The sequence below is a fragment of the Lepidochelys kempii genome, chromosome 2, assembly GCF_965140265.1.
Source record: "Lepidochelys kempii isolate rLepKem1 chromosome 2, rLepKem1.hap2, whole genome shotgun sequence".
Taxonomy (NCBI): domain Eukaryota; kingdom Metazoa; phylum Chordata; order Testudines; family Cheloniidae; genus Lepidochelys; species Lepidochelys kempii.
The window spans coordinates 255,141,575-255,157,562 of record NC_133257.1 but is presented as its reverse complement, the minus strand read 5'-3'; the positions used below and the strand labels follow the sequence as shown (position 1 = coordinate 255,157,562).

General features: G+C 40.0%; 1 protein-coding gene and 1 long non-coding RNA gene across 17 annotated transcripts in view; one reads left to right on the top strand and one right to left on the bottom strand.

Annotated features, from left to right (window-relative positions):
* The window catches only part of PRKAG2 (protein kinase AMP-activated non-catalytic subunit gamma 2), a 386,863-nt gene that overhangs the window by 32,511 nt on the left and 338,364 nt on the right, over positions 1-15,988 (bottom strand). For all 16 annotated transcript variants that reach the window (XR_012157633.1, XR_012157635.1, XR_012157636.1 and 13 more), the window contains 2 exons: positions 12,454-12,535; positions 9,620-9,678 (listed from right to left, as the gene is read on the bottom strand). Coding sequence is in view for 12 of the 16 variants with exons in the window: in XM_073334621.1 (XP_073190722.1) it covers positions 9,620-9,678; positions 12,454-12,535 (141 nt within the window). In the remaining 4 variants the exon portion in view is untranslated. The remainder of the gene's footprint in view (positions 1-9,619; positions 9,679-12,453; positions 12,536-15,988) is intronic.
* Positions 1-15,988, top strand: part of LOC140907812 (uncharacterized) — a 78,229-nt gene that overhangs the window by 58,736 nt on the left and 3,505 nt on the right. The gene's annotated exons all lie outside the window — the stretch shown is intronic.

Below are 15,988 nucleotides of genomic sequence, written 5' to 3'. Positions count from 1 at the left end.
AGAGAATTCAGAGTATTTGAATTTAAATTTACAGTTACACTGGATTTGCATTCAGCTGCTACATAAAGAAAAATCATTAATTTAGGGGCAGATTCTTAACCACTTACTTATCTTGAGTCATACCTTGCTATATAAGTAGTCCCATTGACTTCAATGGGGTTAACTTGTGCAAATGCAACCCAGTAAGTTAAAGGGTTGCACAATCTGGTCCTAAGTGGTGTTATTAATTTTGCATGAATTTTAAAGACTGGTTTACAGTTATTTAAGAAAAATACCTTAAGATAATTTAATTTTTACTAGAACAGGAGCACCACAATAGTAAGATGTACAGAGATTTTACAAATATTCCTGCTCATTTTGTAGGAAACTCTGTAGTAGCCATTTAGGATCAAATTCTGCCACCTTTACTCTGGTTGACTTGTCCCTTACTATGCAAGTAGTTCCATTTTAAATCTAGTCTATGGGACTACTTGTGGAATTAGGTGCTACATAATTTAAGAAAGGGGAGCAGAATTTGGCTCTGAGATAATATACTCTGTGCAAACAAACTGGTATTACCAAAAGCTGAGAATTAATATTACAATATGGAAACTACTACTTCTCAATGTACAGTCCCTCCAAATTGTTTTTCTAGTGTAAATCACCAAGAAAAATTCTAGTTGTCAGTTTCTTAAAATGGTGACGGTAGCTTGTGTCAAACTCCTTGCAGCCAATATAGTAAATAAAATGCCTTGTGTTAACTGCAAAATGGAAGTGGGTTGACCAGTTTTGCAAAACCTCCGACTTCAATTGTGATTTTACCCAATTATTCTGTTATTTTGTAACAATACAAAAATGTGGGAGTTATTTTTTTTTAAAGTAATCACGGATATGGGCAATTGGGACCTAGCAGCAGCAAGAAAATGGCAAGCACATGAGTGTATATGTAAACAAGATAGCGAATGAGAGTTTTAAAACATAGCTAGCTCCAGTAAAACTGAATGTCTGGAATTGATTGTTTCAAATTACTTTGGCTGAGTTCTATCACAAAACAGAACAGACAGCAGCACACATGTAACTCAGTTACCATGTTTACATGATAAATAATATACATTCAGCTGTATTAGTGAATTTTTCATTTATCTATGTCTCTTTACCAAGCAAACAGAAGCTCTCAGTGTATACACTCCTTTCAGTGTATTCTCTGAGCTGTACAAAATAGCTATGAGCTGAAGAGCATCTTGTGTATTGGCTATTCCTGGTCAGATCAATGTTCCATCTACTCCACTATCCGGTCTTCCAACAATGGCCAGCACCAGACACTTTAGGGGGAATGAACAGAACAGGGCAATTATCCAGTGATCCCTGCCCTGTTATCGACTCCCAGCATCTGGCAAAAGTTTAGGGACATCCAGAGCATAGGGATGTGTTCTGACCATCTTGCTGAACAGCCACTAAGAAACCTAACCTCCATGAACTTACCTAATTCTTTTTTGAAGCCAGTTATACTTCTGGCCTTCACAAAAGCCCTTGGCAACGAGTTCTACATGGTGACTGTCCCTTGTATGAAGAAGTACTGCCTTATGTGTTAGTTCAAAACCTGCTTCCTATTAATTTCATTAGGTGACCCCTAGTTCTTGTGTTATGTGAAGGGCTAAAGAACACTTATTAACTTTCTCTACATCATTCATGATTTTATAGACTTCCACCATATTCCCCTTTAGTTATCTCTTTTCCAAGATGAAGAGTCCCAATTTTTTGAATCACTCCTCATATGGAAGCTACTCCATACCCCTAATCATTTTTGTTGCCTTTCTCCATACTTTTTCAATACTAATATATTTTTGTGAGATGTGGCAACCAGAACTGCACACAGTACTCAAGGTGTGGGCATGGCCATGAATTTATATAGTGGCATTATAGTATTTACGGTCTTATTATTTATCCCTTTCCTAATGGTTCCTAATATTGTTAGCTATTTTGATTGTCACTGCTCACTGAGCAGATGTTTTCAGAGAAATATCCATTAGGATTTCAAGATGTCTTTCTTGAAAGGTAATGGCTAATTTAGACCCCATCATTTTGTATGTATAGTTGGGACTATGTTTTCCAATGTGCATTACATACTGAGAATCTATTGATAGAGATTCTCTAGGTTTTAGTCAGGAGGAGAGGATGGAAGAGGATAAAGTATGGGCCAGATCAGACGAGAAACATTCACATAAAAAAGAATCTGACACATCAGAAAAGGGCAGACAAAGAAACAGTGACAAGTTTTTAAAGTACTTGTACACAAATGCTAGAAGTCTAAATAATAAGGTGGGTGAACTAGAGTGCTTTGTGTTAAAGGAGGATATTGATATAATAGGCATAACAGAAATCTGGTGGAGTGAGGACAATCAATGGGACACAATCATTCCGGGGTACAAAACATATCGGAAGGACTGAACAGCTCATGTAGGGGGGAGGAAGGGGGTGCGCGCGGGAAGGGTGGCGCTATATGTGAAAGAAAATGTAGAATCAAATTAAGTAAAAATCTTAAATGAATCTACATGTTCCACAGATGGATAGTAATTCCATGCTCTAATAAGAATATAACAGTAGGGATCTATTATCGACCACCTGACCAGGACAGGGATAGTGACTATGAAATGCTAAGGGAGATTAGAGAGGCTACCAAAATAAAGAACTCAATAATAGTGGGGGATTTCAATTATCACCATATTGACTGGCTACATGTCACCTCAGGACGAAATGCAGAGACAAAATTTCTCGATACTTTAAATGACTGCTTCTTGAAGCAGCTGGTACAGGAACCCACAAGGGGAGAGGCAATTCTCGATTTAGTCCTGAGTGGAGTGCAGGATCTGGTCTAAGAGGTAACTGTAACAGGACCGCTTGGAAATAGTGACCATAATATAATAACATTTAACATTTCTGTGGTGGGGAAGAACACCTCAGCAGCTGTGGCATTTAATTTCAGAAAGGGGAACTATGCAAAAATGAGGAGGTTAGTTAAACAGAAATTAAAAGACACCATAATAGAGGCCCAACTTAAATGTATACTCCAAATTGTAAAAAAACAAACAGTAAAAACTAAAAAAGAACCACTGTGGCTTAACAACCATGTAAAAGAAGCAGTGAGAGATAAAAAGGCATCTTTTAAAAAGTGGAAGTCAAATCCTAGTGAGGTAAATAGAAAGGAGCATAAACACTACCAAATTAAGTGTAAAAATGTAGTAAGAAAAGCCAAAAAGGAGTTTGAAGAACAGCTAGCCAAAAACTCAAAAAGGTAATACAATATTTTTTATGTACAGCAGAAACAGGAAGCCTGCTAAACAACCAGTGGGGCTCCTGGATGATCATGATACAAAAGGAGCACTTAAAGACGATAAAGTCATTGCGGAGAAACTAAATGAATTCTTTGCTTCAGTCTTCACGGCTGAGGATGTTAGGGAGATTTCCAAACCTGAGCCGTCCTTTGTAGATGACAAATCTGAGGAACTGTCACAGATTGAAGTGTCGTTAGAGGAGGTTTTGGAATTAATTGATCAACTTAACAGTAACAAGTCACTGGGACCAGATGGCATTCACCCAGGAGTTCTGAAAGAACTCAAATATGAAATTGTGGAACTATGGTTTGTAACCTGTCCTTTAAATCAGCTTCTGTACCAAATGACTGGAAGATAGCTAATGTAACATCAATATTTTTAAAAGGTCTGTAGAAGTGATCCTGGCAATTACAGACCAGTAAGTCTAACGTCAGTACCAGGCAAATTAGTTGAAATAATAGTAAAGAATAAAATTGTCAGACACACAGAAGAACATAAATTGTTGGGGAAAAGTCAACATGGTTTCTGTAAAGGGAAATCATGTCTAACTAATCTGTTAAGAGTTCTTTGAAGGGGTCAAACATGTGGACAAGGGTGATCCAGTGGACATAGTGTATTTAGATTTCCAGAAAGCCTTTGACAAGGTCCCTCACCAAAGGCTGTTATGTAAATTAAGTTGTCATGGGATAAGAGGGAAGATCCTTTCATGGATTGAGAACAGGTTAAAAAGACAGGGAACAAAGGGTAGGAATAAATGGTAAATTTTCAGAATGGAGAGGGATAACTAGTGGTGTTCCCCAAGGGTCAGTCCTAGGACCAAACCTATTCTACTTATTCATAAATGATCTGGAGGAAGGGGTAAACAGTGAGGTGGCAAAGTTTGGAGACAAAACTAAACTGCTCAAGATAGTTAAGACCAAAGCAGACTGTGAAGAATTTCAAAAAGATTTCACAAAACTAAGTGATTGGGCAACAAAATGGCAAATGAAATTTAATGTGGATAAATGTAAAGTAATGCACATTGGAAAAAATAACCCCAACTATACATACAATATGATGGGGGCTAATTTAGCCACAGCTAATCAGGAAAGATCTTGGAGTCATCATGGATAGTTCTCTGAAGACGTCCACGCAGTGCACAGTGGCAGTCAAAAAAGCAAACACGATGTTAGGAATCATTAAAAAAGGGATAGAGAATAAGACGGAGAATATCTTATTGCCCTTATATAAATCCATGGTACGCCCACATCTTGAATACTGCATACGGATGTGGTCTCCTCATCTCAAAAAAGATATGCTGGCATTAGAAAAGGTTCAGAGAAGGGCAACTAAAACGATTAGGGGTTTGGAACAGATCCCATATGAGGAGAGATTAAAGAGGCTAGGAGTTTTCAGCTTGGAAAAAAAGGAGACTAAGGGGAGATATGATAGAGGTATATAAAATTATGAGTGGTATGGAGAAAGTGAATAAGGAAAAGTTATTTACTTGTTCCCATAATGTAAGAACTAGGGACCACCAAATGAAATTAATGGGCAGCAGGTTTAAAACAAATAAAAGGAAGTTCTTCACTCAGTGCACAGTCAACCCGTGAAACTCCTTGCCTGAGGAGGTTGTGAAGGCTAGGACTATAACAGGGTTTAAAAGAGAACTAGATAAATTCATGGACGTTAAGTCCATTAATGGCTATTAGCCAGGATGGGTATGGAATGGTGTCCCTAGCCTCTGTTTGTCAGAGGGTGGAGACAGATGGCAGGAGAGAGATCACTTGATCATTACCTGTTAGGTTCACTCCCTCTGGGACACCTGGCATTGGCCACGGTCGGCAGACAGAATACTGGGCTGGACGGACCTTGATCTGACCCAGTATGGCCATTCTTATGTTCTTATGTATTTATCAACACTCAATTTCATTTGCCATTTTGTTGCCCAGTCACCTAGGTTTGTGAGATCCCTTTGTAACTCTTTCCAGTCAGCTTTGGACTTAACTATCTTGAATAATTTTGTATCGTCTGCAAACTTTGCCACCTCACTATTTACTCGTTTTTCCAGATCACTTATGAATACATTGAACAGCATTGGTCCCAGTACAGATCCTTGAGGGACCCTGCTATTTAGAAGTCACCTGTGAAAACTGAGGATTTATTCCTACCCTTTGGTTCCTATTTTTTAACCAGTTACTGATGGAGGAGATATCCTTCCCTCTTATCTCATGATGCCTACTTTTTATCTCATGATGCCTTTAATGAAGACCATGTCAAAGGCTTTCTGAAAGTCCAAGTACACTGTATCTACTGGATCACACTTAAACACATGCTTGTTGAGTCCCTCAAAGAATTCTAATAGATTGGTAAGGCATGAATTCCCTTTACAAAAGCAGTGTTGGCTCTTCCCCAACATATCATGTCCATCTATATGTCTGATAACTCTGTTCTTTACTAAAGTTTCAACTGATTTGCTTGGTACTGAAGTCAGACTTACTGGCCTGTGATTACCAGGATCACCTGGTAAAAAAATCCTTGTTACATTAGTTATCTGCCAGTCAACTGGTACAGAGGCTGATTTAAGCAACAGGTTACATACCACAATTAGTAGTTTTTCAATTTCATGAGTTCCTTCAGAACTTTTGGGTGACTACCATCTGGTCCTGGTGACTTATTACTGTTCAGTTTATCAATTTATTCCAAAACCTCCTCTACTGACGCCACAATCTGGGACAGTTCCTCAAATCTGTCACCTAAAAAGCATGGCTCAGGTTTGGGAATCGCCTTCAGATCTTCTGCAGTGAAGACTGATGCAAAGAATTCATTTAACTTTTACGCAACAACATTGTCTTTGAGTGCTGCTTTAGCACCTTGGTCATCCAGTGATGCACTATTGTTTGGCAGGCTTCTTGCTTATGATAAACTTAAAAAAATATTTGCAGAGAGTTTTTTTGTGTTATTTGCTAGTTGCTCTTCAAATTCTTTTTTGGCATGCTAACTATACTTTTACACTTGACTTGCCAGAGTTTATGTTCCTTTCTATTTTCCTCAGTAGGATCTGACTTCCAATTTTTAGAAGATGTCTTTTGGCCTTTAACTGCCTTTTACTCTATTGTTTAGCTATGGTAACTTTTTTTAGTCCTATTACTGCTTTTTTTATATGGGGTATACATATAGTTTGAGCCTCTATTACAGTACAGGTTGCAGGCCTTTCACTCTGTGACAGTTCCTTTTAATTTCCATTTCTAGCCTCCTCATTTGGGGAGCCTTCCCCTTTCTGAAGTTAAATGCTACTGTGGTGGGTTTCTCTGATACTCCCCTCTACAAGGATGTTACATTTATTTACATTATGGTCGCTATTATTGAGTGCTTCAGCTACATTCATCTCTTGGACCAAATCCTGTGTGCCACTTAGGACTAAATCAAGAATTGCCTCTCCCCTTGTGGGTTTTAGGACTAGCTGCTCCATGAAGCAGTCATTAATGGTGTCTAGAAATTTTCTCTCTGCATCTCATCCTGAGGTGACATGTTCCCAGTCAATATGGGGACAATTGAAATCCCCCATTCTTATTTGGGCTTCTTTTTTTGTAGCCTCTCTAATCTCCCTGAGCATTTTACAATCACCGTCACCATTCTGGTCAGGTGGTCAGTAGTATATTTCTACTGCTATACCCTTATTATTCAAGCGTGGAGTTTCTATCCATAGAGATTCTATGGTACTGTTTGATTCATTTTAAGATTTTTACCTTATTTGACTCTATGCTTTCTTTCACATATAATACAACTCTTCCACCAGTGTGACCTTTTCTGTCATTCCGAAATATTTTCTACTGTGGTATTACCAAATCCCATTGATTATAATTGTTCTACCAAATTTCTGTGATGCTTATTATACAAATATCCTCATTTTAATGCCAGGCACTCAAGTTCACCCATTTTAGTATTTAGACTTCTTGCATTTGTATATAAGCACTTACAAAATGTGTCCATATTTAGTTGTCTGCCTTCATGTGATGTAATGGAATGGGACTTTTCTTCATTTGACTGTTTCTCTTCAGTTCCTAACTATACTTTATCAACTTCTATCCTCTCCTCTTTACTAGACTAGGTAGATAGAATATCCTCTTTAATAAATCCTCTCCTAAGGGATGTTTCTGTCCGATCCATGTGCTCCTCTGCATCTGTCTACCTTCCCCCAGCCCTTAGTTTAAAAAGGGCTTAGAGGAGTCTTTAATTTTACATGCCAGCAATCTAGTTCCATTTTGGTTTCGATGGAGCCCATCCTTCCTGTGTAAGCTCCTCCTTTCCAAAAATTTTCCCCAGTTCCTAATAAACCTAATTCCCTGCTGCAAACACCATTGTCTCATCCACACATTGAGACCCTGCAGTTCTGCCTGTCTAAATGGCCCTAGGCATGGAACTACAAGTATTTCAGAGAATGCTGCCAGGGAGGCCCTGGACATCAATCTCTTACCTTGCAACCTAAAATTGGCCTCCAAGACTTCTCCTACCTTTCCCTATGGCACTGATACCTATGTATATCGTGATCACTGGCTCCTCTCCAGCATTACACATAAGTCTGTCTAGATGTCTCAAGAGGTCTGCAACCTTTGCATCTGGCAGGCAATTTACCATGTAGTTCTTCCAGTCACCACAAATTCAACTATCTATATTTCCAATAATTGAATCCTCCATTACTACTACCTATTTCTTCCTAACAGGGGTCCTTGCACCTTGAGAGGTATCCTTAGTATGAGAGGATACTATGACATCATCCGGAAGAAAGGTCCCAACCATGGGAGCATTTCCCTCCGCTCCAGCTTGATGTTCTCCTTCCCCAAGACTTTCATCCTCCTCAACAGCACAGAGACTGTCAGACTGGGGTGGGACCACTGGTACTGTGTCCCAGAAAGTCTTGTCTACGTACATCTGTCTCCCTTTGCTCTTCTAGCTCAGCCACTCTGGTCTCAAGAGCCTGTATCTGAGGGCTGCAATCTGCTTGCAACAAATGACTTCACCATTTAATTTTTTTTTTTTTTTTTTTTTAAAGTGTAGGACAAATTTTGTAAGTAATTTATGGAACTAGTTTTTGCTTTTAGTTGATTCGCCCTATTAAAAAAACTCCCTGTAGGTTTTCCTTCCAGATTGAGGGAGACGCTGATCATGCCCAGTTATCTACAGTGGGTGGCTTATGTATAGGTCCCAGTTTTTAGTCCTTGCACGAAGGGATCCCACCCTTTGCAGGGCTTATGTCTCTGCTGATGGGGGATCAAAAGGGAAATAAATGTTCCAATGCACCCAAGAGTAAGTTCTTCCCAGGGCCAACTCAAAGGGGAAAAGGCCAGCAGTACTTTCTTACTTCAGGGCTATTTAAGTAGCAGTTTTCTAGAAGTCCTTCTGGCTGGGTAGCTGAACTGGGCTCGCTCTGTCAGGCTTAACCAAGCAGTTCATTGCATTCCCCAGAGGGTTGGGGGAGGAGATCTCCTAGATGGGAATTCCCGCTATGGCTTCAGGAGTTGCTACAGCCATTTTCTGCTCAGGGTGACCTCTCCCCCTAGCTAACCGCAGTTTCCTCCTCTTTAAAGCCCTCCTCCTACATGACATGACTGTCAGAGCTGGAGAGGCGGGGCGAGCCCTGCACACAGAGCCTCTCTTGCACCTTCCTCATCAGTGTGCGATCTATATATCTCCCTTTTTTTTGTCCACCTGAATAATGTTGTACGTGACTGAACATGTGCAAATCACATATTTTGAATCAAATGTACAATAAAACCCTAAAAAACTATCGTCAACTATATTTTAAGTACTTTTCACACTAAATCACTTTTACGTAGAATCACTATTTTACACTCTGTTTAACTAGACCTTTTACGGAAACAAAAAATCGTAGTAGTAGTATTATAATAATAGTGCCTAAAAAAGATTCTGTATCTAGATCCAGCCAAGATGATGGCCCCACTGTGGCAGGCACTAAACACACACATAATACAAGACAGTCCATGCCTTGAAGAGTATAATTAGAAAAGACAAATAGGAAAGAAATGTTACCCACCTTTACAGATGGGAAACTGAGGCAGAGAGGGGCTAAGTAATTTGCCAAAGATCACAGCAAGTCTGTGGCAGAGCTGGAAATTTAACCAGAGTCCCAGTCCAGTGCTTTGACCAGAAAGCCATCCTTTCCTCTCAAAAGCACAATAAAGCATTTCTATAGCAAGTTAAGCTTCTAAAGGTTGTACAAATATTAAATCAATTTTCAATGCTTTTGATTTGCATTTATACATGCTATGGTTGTTAATGATACAATTAAAGTCTGATATGGTACTTACCATTGGAGACTTATAGTATCTATGCAGTATATTAATGAAATCTGTAATTGTTAACATTCCTGTAACAAGTGGAAAAAATATAAGAGCATTTAGAAAAGGCATCTTAAAATGATCTTAACTATGTTTTCATGTTTTTTAAAATATTTACTTCTAAATTGGTGTAGTTCACATTGTCAATTAATTGAACACAACATTTTAAGAGTTTTATAAATGGCCAATAATTTCAAAAGCGTGCATACTAAATTCTCCAAGTTAGCACTGACACAATGGACTATAACAGAAAGAACAGACTCTGTACTGGTAGAAGTTGGAACCAAACTCCTGGATCTGGATATTGCATCTGGCCCTTTTATCTAACAATTTTAGTCAAACAAACCCTGAACTAGGATTGCCTCCCTGCCTACATTTTTTTTTTTTTTTTGGATGGGGATGCAGGGGAGGATAAAGGGTTTCAAAACCCAATTATGCAGTTTGGGACTCAGGTCCACCACTAGTCTCTTTTGTGAGTCAAACATTCACTTAAAGAAAATACAAGCAATAGACAGATTCATAGATATTAAGACCGGAAGAGATGGTCATCCAGTCTGACCTCCTGTATAACACAGGCCAAAGAATGTCACTCAGTAATTGCTGCAGCAAGATCAAAACTTCCGTTCGAACTGGAGCACATGTTCTGGAAAGCTATCCAGTTATAACTTAAAAGATTAAGTGACAGTTCATCATATCCTTAGGTGTATATAGGATAATGCAATTTCCGTCAGTAATACCAAGTTATCAAAAACTTTAATTTTACTGAAGTCCTACAAACTGAACAAATATCATTCCACCTAACGGATTACTACTCCTACAGCTGAACTTCTGAAAGACATATGAACAAGCATTCAGAGGAAAAATGTCAATTTCTAGAGGTCAACTTTAATTGACCAGAAATCTGAGATGAGCAGAAATCAAAACTCAGCATTGATCAAGGCACACAGTCCTTCATAAAATTACTAGTGCTTCCCATGGCTTTGAAATATTAAGTTCTTTATAATTTATTTCCAAGAATCTCTCAATCTACATGCCAGGTTACACAAAGTATTTATAACGGTCACTATGATCCTGTTTTTCAAATGTGATAGTGACATAATGCTATATTCCAAAATTAGAGAAGTGTTAAAGAAAGCTGCTAAGGCTTCTAATTAGCAATATAAGGAGCCAAATGCATTTCTAGCCCTCTCAGGAAGTACTTAAGTTATAGCATTCTGTATTTAATGCTTTTTTGCTCTGCAGTCCATACAGAACAGAGTTTGAGATGTACATGTAGTCTGAACAGCTTACTGGGATAGTAAAATAAGACCGTGAAAGAAATTAATTTACACCATAAAAAGACACAATCCAATTTTTTCCCTTTAAAGAGACCTTTCAGGCCTTCTTTATTCACCACAAAGCAACACAAGAACATAAATCCAGTTTGTTTCTTCACATGTTACCTGTAATACACAAATTTGGGAGTTTTACTTTATCTATAGTAGACTCTGAAGCAAATAAGTAGTTGGGCTCGATGCTACATTGTTTTCTACGTACATCAAAGCCTTGGAGGAGAGTATCACCATGTTACTGTGCAGTCACACATGCATACTGGCAAGTGAGGACAGTGAAGAAGGTAACCATTCTGGTGGTAGCCCATTCTTTTTGGCTAGCCCAGCTGTATGTATAGTAAACACTGCTTCCAATTTGAAGAGTATTTTCATTGGGCTAGTTGGCCTTTACGTATATTAGTTAAGAGTGGAAAAGAAAATCTTTAAAAGTTGACGAAACACTACTCCTTCAGAATGGATAACTAGCATTACCCAGGCTACATCTCTTGAGATGATTTATACAATAAACTGACAAGTAAGATTTTTAAAGCTTAATTTTTGCTGAGAATATTTATATATTTAAAATGTAAATGAAAGGGATTTGAAAGATGCCCTGAAAACCAGCTAGATTTTTAGGCTGGCATTTTCAGAAGACCCTAAGGGAATTAGGTGTCCAATTCCCACTTAAATCCATTGGCAGTTGGGTGCCTAACTCCCTTAGGTGCCTCTGAAAGTCCCTGCCTCAGTATTCTGCCTCTGAGGTCTCATGCTACACCCTCCAATTCCCAACCCCTGAAATGGTAAACATAAAATGGTAAACATAAAATGGTAAACATTTGGAGGGGGGAGGGATAGCTCAGTGGTTTGAGCATTGGCCTGCTAAACCCAGGATTGTGAGTTCAATCCTTGAGGGGGCCATTTAGGGATCTGGGGAAAAAATTGGGGATTGGTCCTGCTTTGAGCAGGGGGTTGGACTAGATGACCTCCTGAGGTCCCTTCCAACTCTGATATTCTATGATTCTATGAAAATAAAGCAACCAACCACCTGGGGCCCCACATCTCACTGGACAGGCTCGCCTAGTATTTCCAAACCCAAGTGTTCTAAAAAGTCATGAGTCAGGCCCATCAAAATCGTGAAATTTCAAAAAGTGTGTGTTCTGGTTTTTGAGCTCTTGTGGTTCATGTCTTCAAGTTCTTGTCTGCAACCCATGAGATCTGGAACGTTACTTTCATTTTTAAATGAAAGTGGACACATTCTCATGTAACTAACCTGAGTTCAGCAGCTGAAGTTCTAAGAAAAAAACCACCACGTATTGAGAGAGACTCATGATAAAGTCATAGGAATTAGCAACACTTCAGCCTTCGCTGGAGGAGTAAGAAAACTCACCACCAGATGCATTTCCAGGATATACAACACAACCCAGCTAGCATTGGCTCCTTTCTCTACCACAACCCCACAATAACTCCCTGCTGAAAAACACCAGCTTTCCTTACCTACAAAACTCTGTTTTTTACTCTCCCACAGTGGAGCTGCTCGAACACCATTTGCCACCAAGGCAAAGAAAGCCTTCTTCACCTGCCAGAAGAAAAAGCAACCAAACAAAACCTTATTGACATTACACCGTCATATTAGAAGAAACCAACAGGGTAATATACGTAGAATCACTAATAAAAATGCAGTTAGTCAGTGGATAGTTTTTGTTTAAAAATAAAATACATTTTTTAAAAATAGTTAAATGCTGACCAAAAACAAGATAAAATCTTTATCTTATGCTTGTGTGTCTTTTACATTAGTCTCTCTGATAATTAGGTACAGCTGGAAAAGTATGCCCACACTTTACCTTAAATTTGCTTCTTTCATCAGTTTTATGTCACACACTTAAGGTGATGCACAAATAGAATGGACTAAAAAAAAAAAAAAAAAAAAAGAGACCATCTGTGATAATGTAAGAGAGCTCTCAGACTACCAACTCAAGAATATAGTTTGACAGAGATTGTAACGTAATGTCTTTAGAAAGACGATACTGAGTCACCTGAACAGTAGTCAGTTGAACTTTCTTAGCAACATTTGCATGAGAAAAGGTAGAAACTGAACAGAAGTGTCATTTCCACTCCTATTCCTGTCAGCTTTTGAGCTGCTGAATGATTATGCAAGTTTCTTAAAACAAAAACAAAACAAAAAAAACCCCTCATCTTAATCTGATTAAGTTGTCCAACAAGTTAGTGAATTTTACTAAGAGATAAGCATGGGGCACATATTCTCCCTCCTACTTAAAATAATTTTCTTATCTCCGTTTCAAAAATCACAGGTTATAAATGTGGTCTTTAAAATAAAAATAATCCTATGAAATTTGTGAACATGGATTACACGCATCAGATGGTTGCATTTTTTAAAAAGTTCTTGAATGTTAGATAAAATCTTTCACGAGCACTATCTGATAAAGACAACAGATGAGAAATTCCTCCCTCCTCAATAGAAGCATTCTTTGAGGGCAAGAAACAGTCATCCCTTCAGAGAAGGGCCAACAAAAATCAGAAGAACCAAGTTTGATAAGTATTAGAAGGTGTAAACAAATAAGTCCTTGTGGAGAACACAGAGCAGAGAAACCAGCTCATGTACACACACGAAGCTGGAGAAAGGGAAAATTCGGTCTTATCTGTGAATTTTCATTGAAGGACACTCCATGTCAGAGTCCTCAAAGTGGGGCATTCTCTAGAGGCAGACTAGATCTTTGTTCTGAGTCTGGGTTCAGGATCATCCCTCAGGAATAACTCTTCAGGAGGACAGCTTCCAAAGCTGAAAAATACTAACTATAAGAGTGCTATTTAATTCAAATCATTTGAAGCAGAGCCTTGAAATGAAATTTAGGAGCTTCCTGGAGGAACACCCTCCTTCCCTTTCAAACCACTTAACAAGTGAGCAATAATCAGAAAAAACAACCCTATGCAATCCCTACATGGGTCAAACTATCTGACATGGAGTCCTAGAATGAATGTTCATAGGTAAGGCAGAATTCTCACTTTCTCAATCCCCTCCATGCAGTGCAATGCAGAAAGCAGTAAGTCATCCCCACCATCGCCAGGAAGGGACGATTCAACCATGTACAGTAAAAGCTTTGTTATCCAGCATGTTGGATAAATGGGAAGTGCAGGTAAGTCAAAAATTCCGGTTAACTAAGAGGGAGGGAGTTTGGATGTGGGAGGGGCTCAGGGCAGTGGGCTGAGGCATAGGAGGGGCTTTGTGGTGCCGGATCCAGGCAGGGCCCACCTTGGGAGGCTCCCTGAAAGAGGCAACATGTCCCTGTTGCTCCAAGGTGGCGGTGCAGCCAGACAGCTCTGCATGCTGCCTCCGCCCGCAGGTGCCACCCCTGCTGCTCTCATTGGCCACAGTACCTGGCCAATGGGAGCTACGGAGCCAGTGCTCGGGGCGGGGGCAATGCATGGAGCCTCCGGGGCTGTTCCTCAGCCTAGGAGCAGCAGGGACATGTCATAGAATCATAGAATCCTAGAATATCAGGGTTGGAAGGGACCTCAGGAGGTCATCTAGTCCAACCCCCTGCTCAAAGCAGGGCCAATCCCCCAATTTTTGCCGCTGATCCCTAAATGGCCCCCTCAAGGATGGAACTCACAACCCTGGGTTTAGCAGGGAGCTATCCCTCCCCCTTGCTTCCACTATTGTCACTGCTTCCAGGGAGCCACACAGAGCCAGGCAGGGAGCCTGCCAGCCCTGTGCCAACTAGACTTTTAATGGATATCAGAAATGCTGGTTTCTAGAGCTTTCTGATTGGTAAGTGCCAGATAACACAGCTTTTACTATATTATTGAAAAGGAATTTAAGGACTACTGAGGCATCCTGTTCCTTAAGGCCCTTCTCTACCAAACCTGCATCACTGGAATTGAGGATGTTGACTCTATAGTGTATGAGACAGTATGGATGGAAGGCCCTATAATAGCTTTGCAGACCACCTCAGCTTGAGAGAGGGCTCCTGCACTTTAGAGGATCTAGAGGGGAGACTGTCTCATAATAGATTTTAAGGCTTTATGTTGCCTTTTTAAGAGCTGATTTGAGCAATATCCCTCACCAGTACTGGGCCAAACCCCGTTTGAGGGGCAAAAGTGATTTACCAGGGAGACTGAGAAAAGACCATCTGCAGGCACGTCTCCCTGAGTAAATAGATAATTTATGTTTTCCTGTGGGACCCCAGGGGCTGAAAGGGGAGAGGAGATAGGCCCATCACCCAAGTAAAGGAATTTGACTCACTTCATCCAGTGCTCACAGATGCTGGGTCCAGGCTAAGGGGGCCAACTTCACTGAATGAGGAATGAGCCAAAGCCACCAGAGAAAAGTGACTCCAAGAGGTCACAGGAGTTGGCACCTTTCATGGCAGTCAAAGCCTTGCCAGTTTGGAAAGGGGGAATGCTTTGTGGCCTTCTCAGACATCCCAACATATATCTTGCCTATTTGCTGGCCAGGAGTGGGAATTTCTTCCTGAGGGTTGCTTTGGGAGGTTGGAGAGCTCTTACCTTCCCCTGAGTCTAAGGAGGCGCCAAACAAAAAACAAACAAACAACACTTTCCTGCTTTCTCTGCAAGCTCTGCTCCAAAGGAGACCTGAAATCTGTCTTGTGTGCCACGTAGAGGCAGAAAATTCTGGTGAGTTCTTCTTGAGGAAGTGATCCTAAACCTAGGCTCAGACCAAAGATCCAGTCTGCCCCAATTGCTATGAAGATGCGGAATGACTCCATGTGAAGACTGACTGACATGGAGGGGACTGAGTGATACGTTTGTCTGCTGACCAGATAAAGTTCAAGCAGCAGGACTACAAGCTCCTACATTGTTCAAACCTGTGTTTATGCTCATACAATCTATGGCCTCTGCAGAAACTGTCCTACGGGTGCCAATTCATGCCAGTTATAGAGGTCTGTGATATTCCTACCAACATACAATGAACTGCAAACAGATAAGCTCATTTGAAACTCTGATCACCATCAAAAGTTGCCAACAGATACCAGAGTTAGTTCTTATTAGT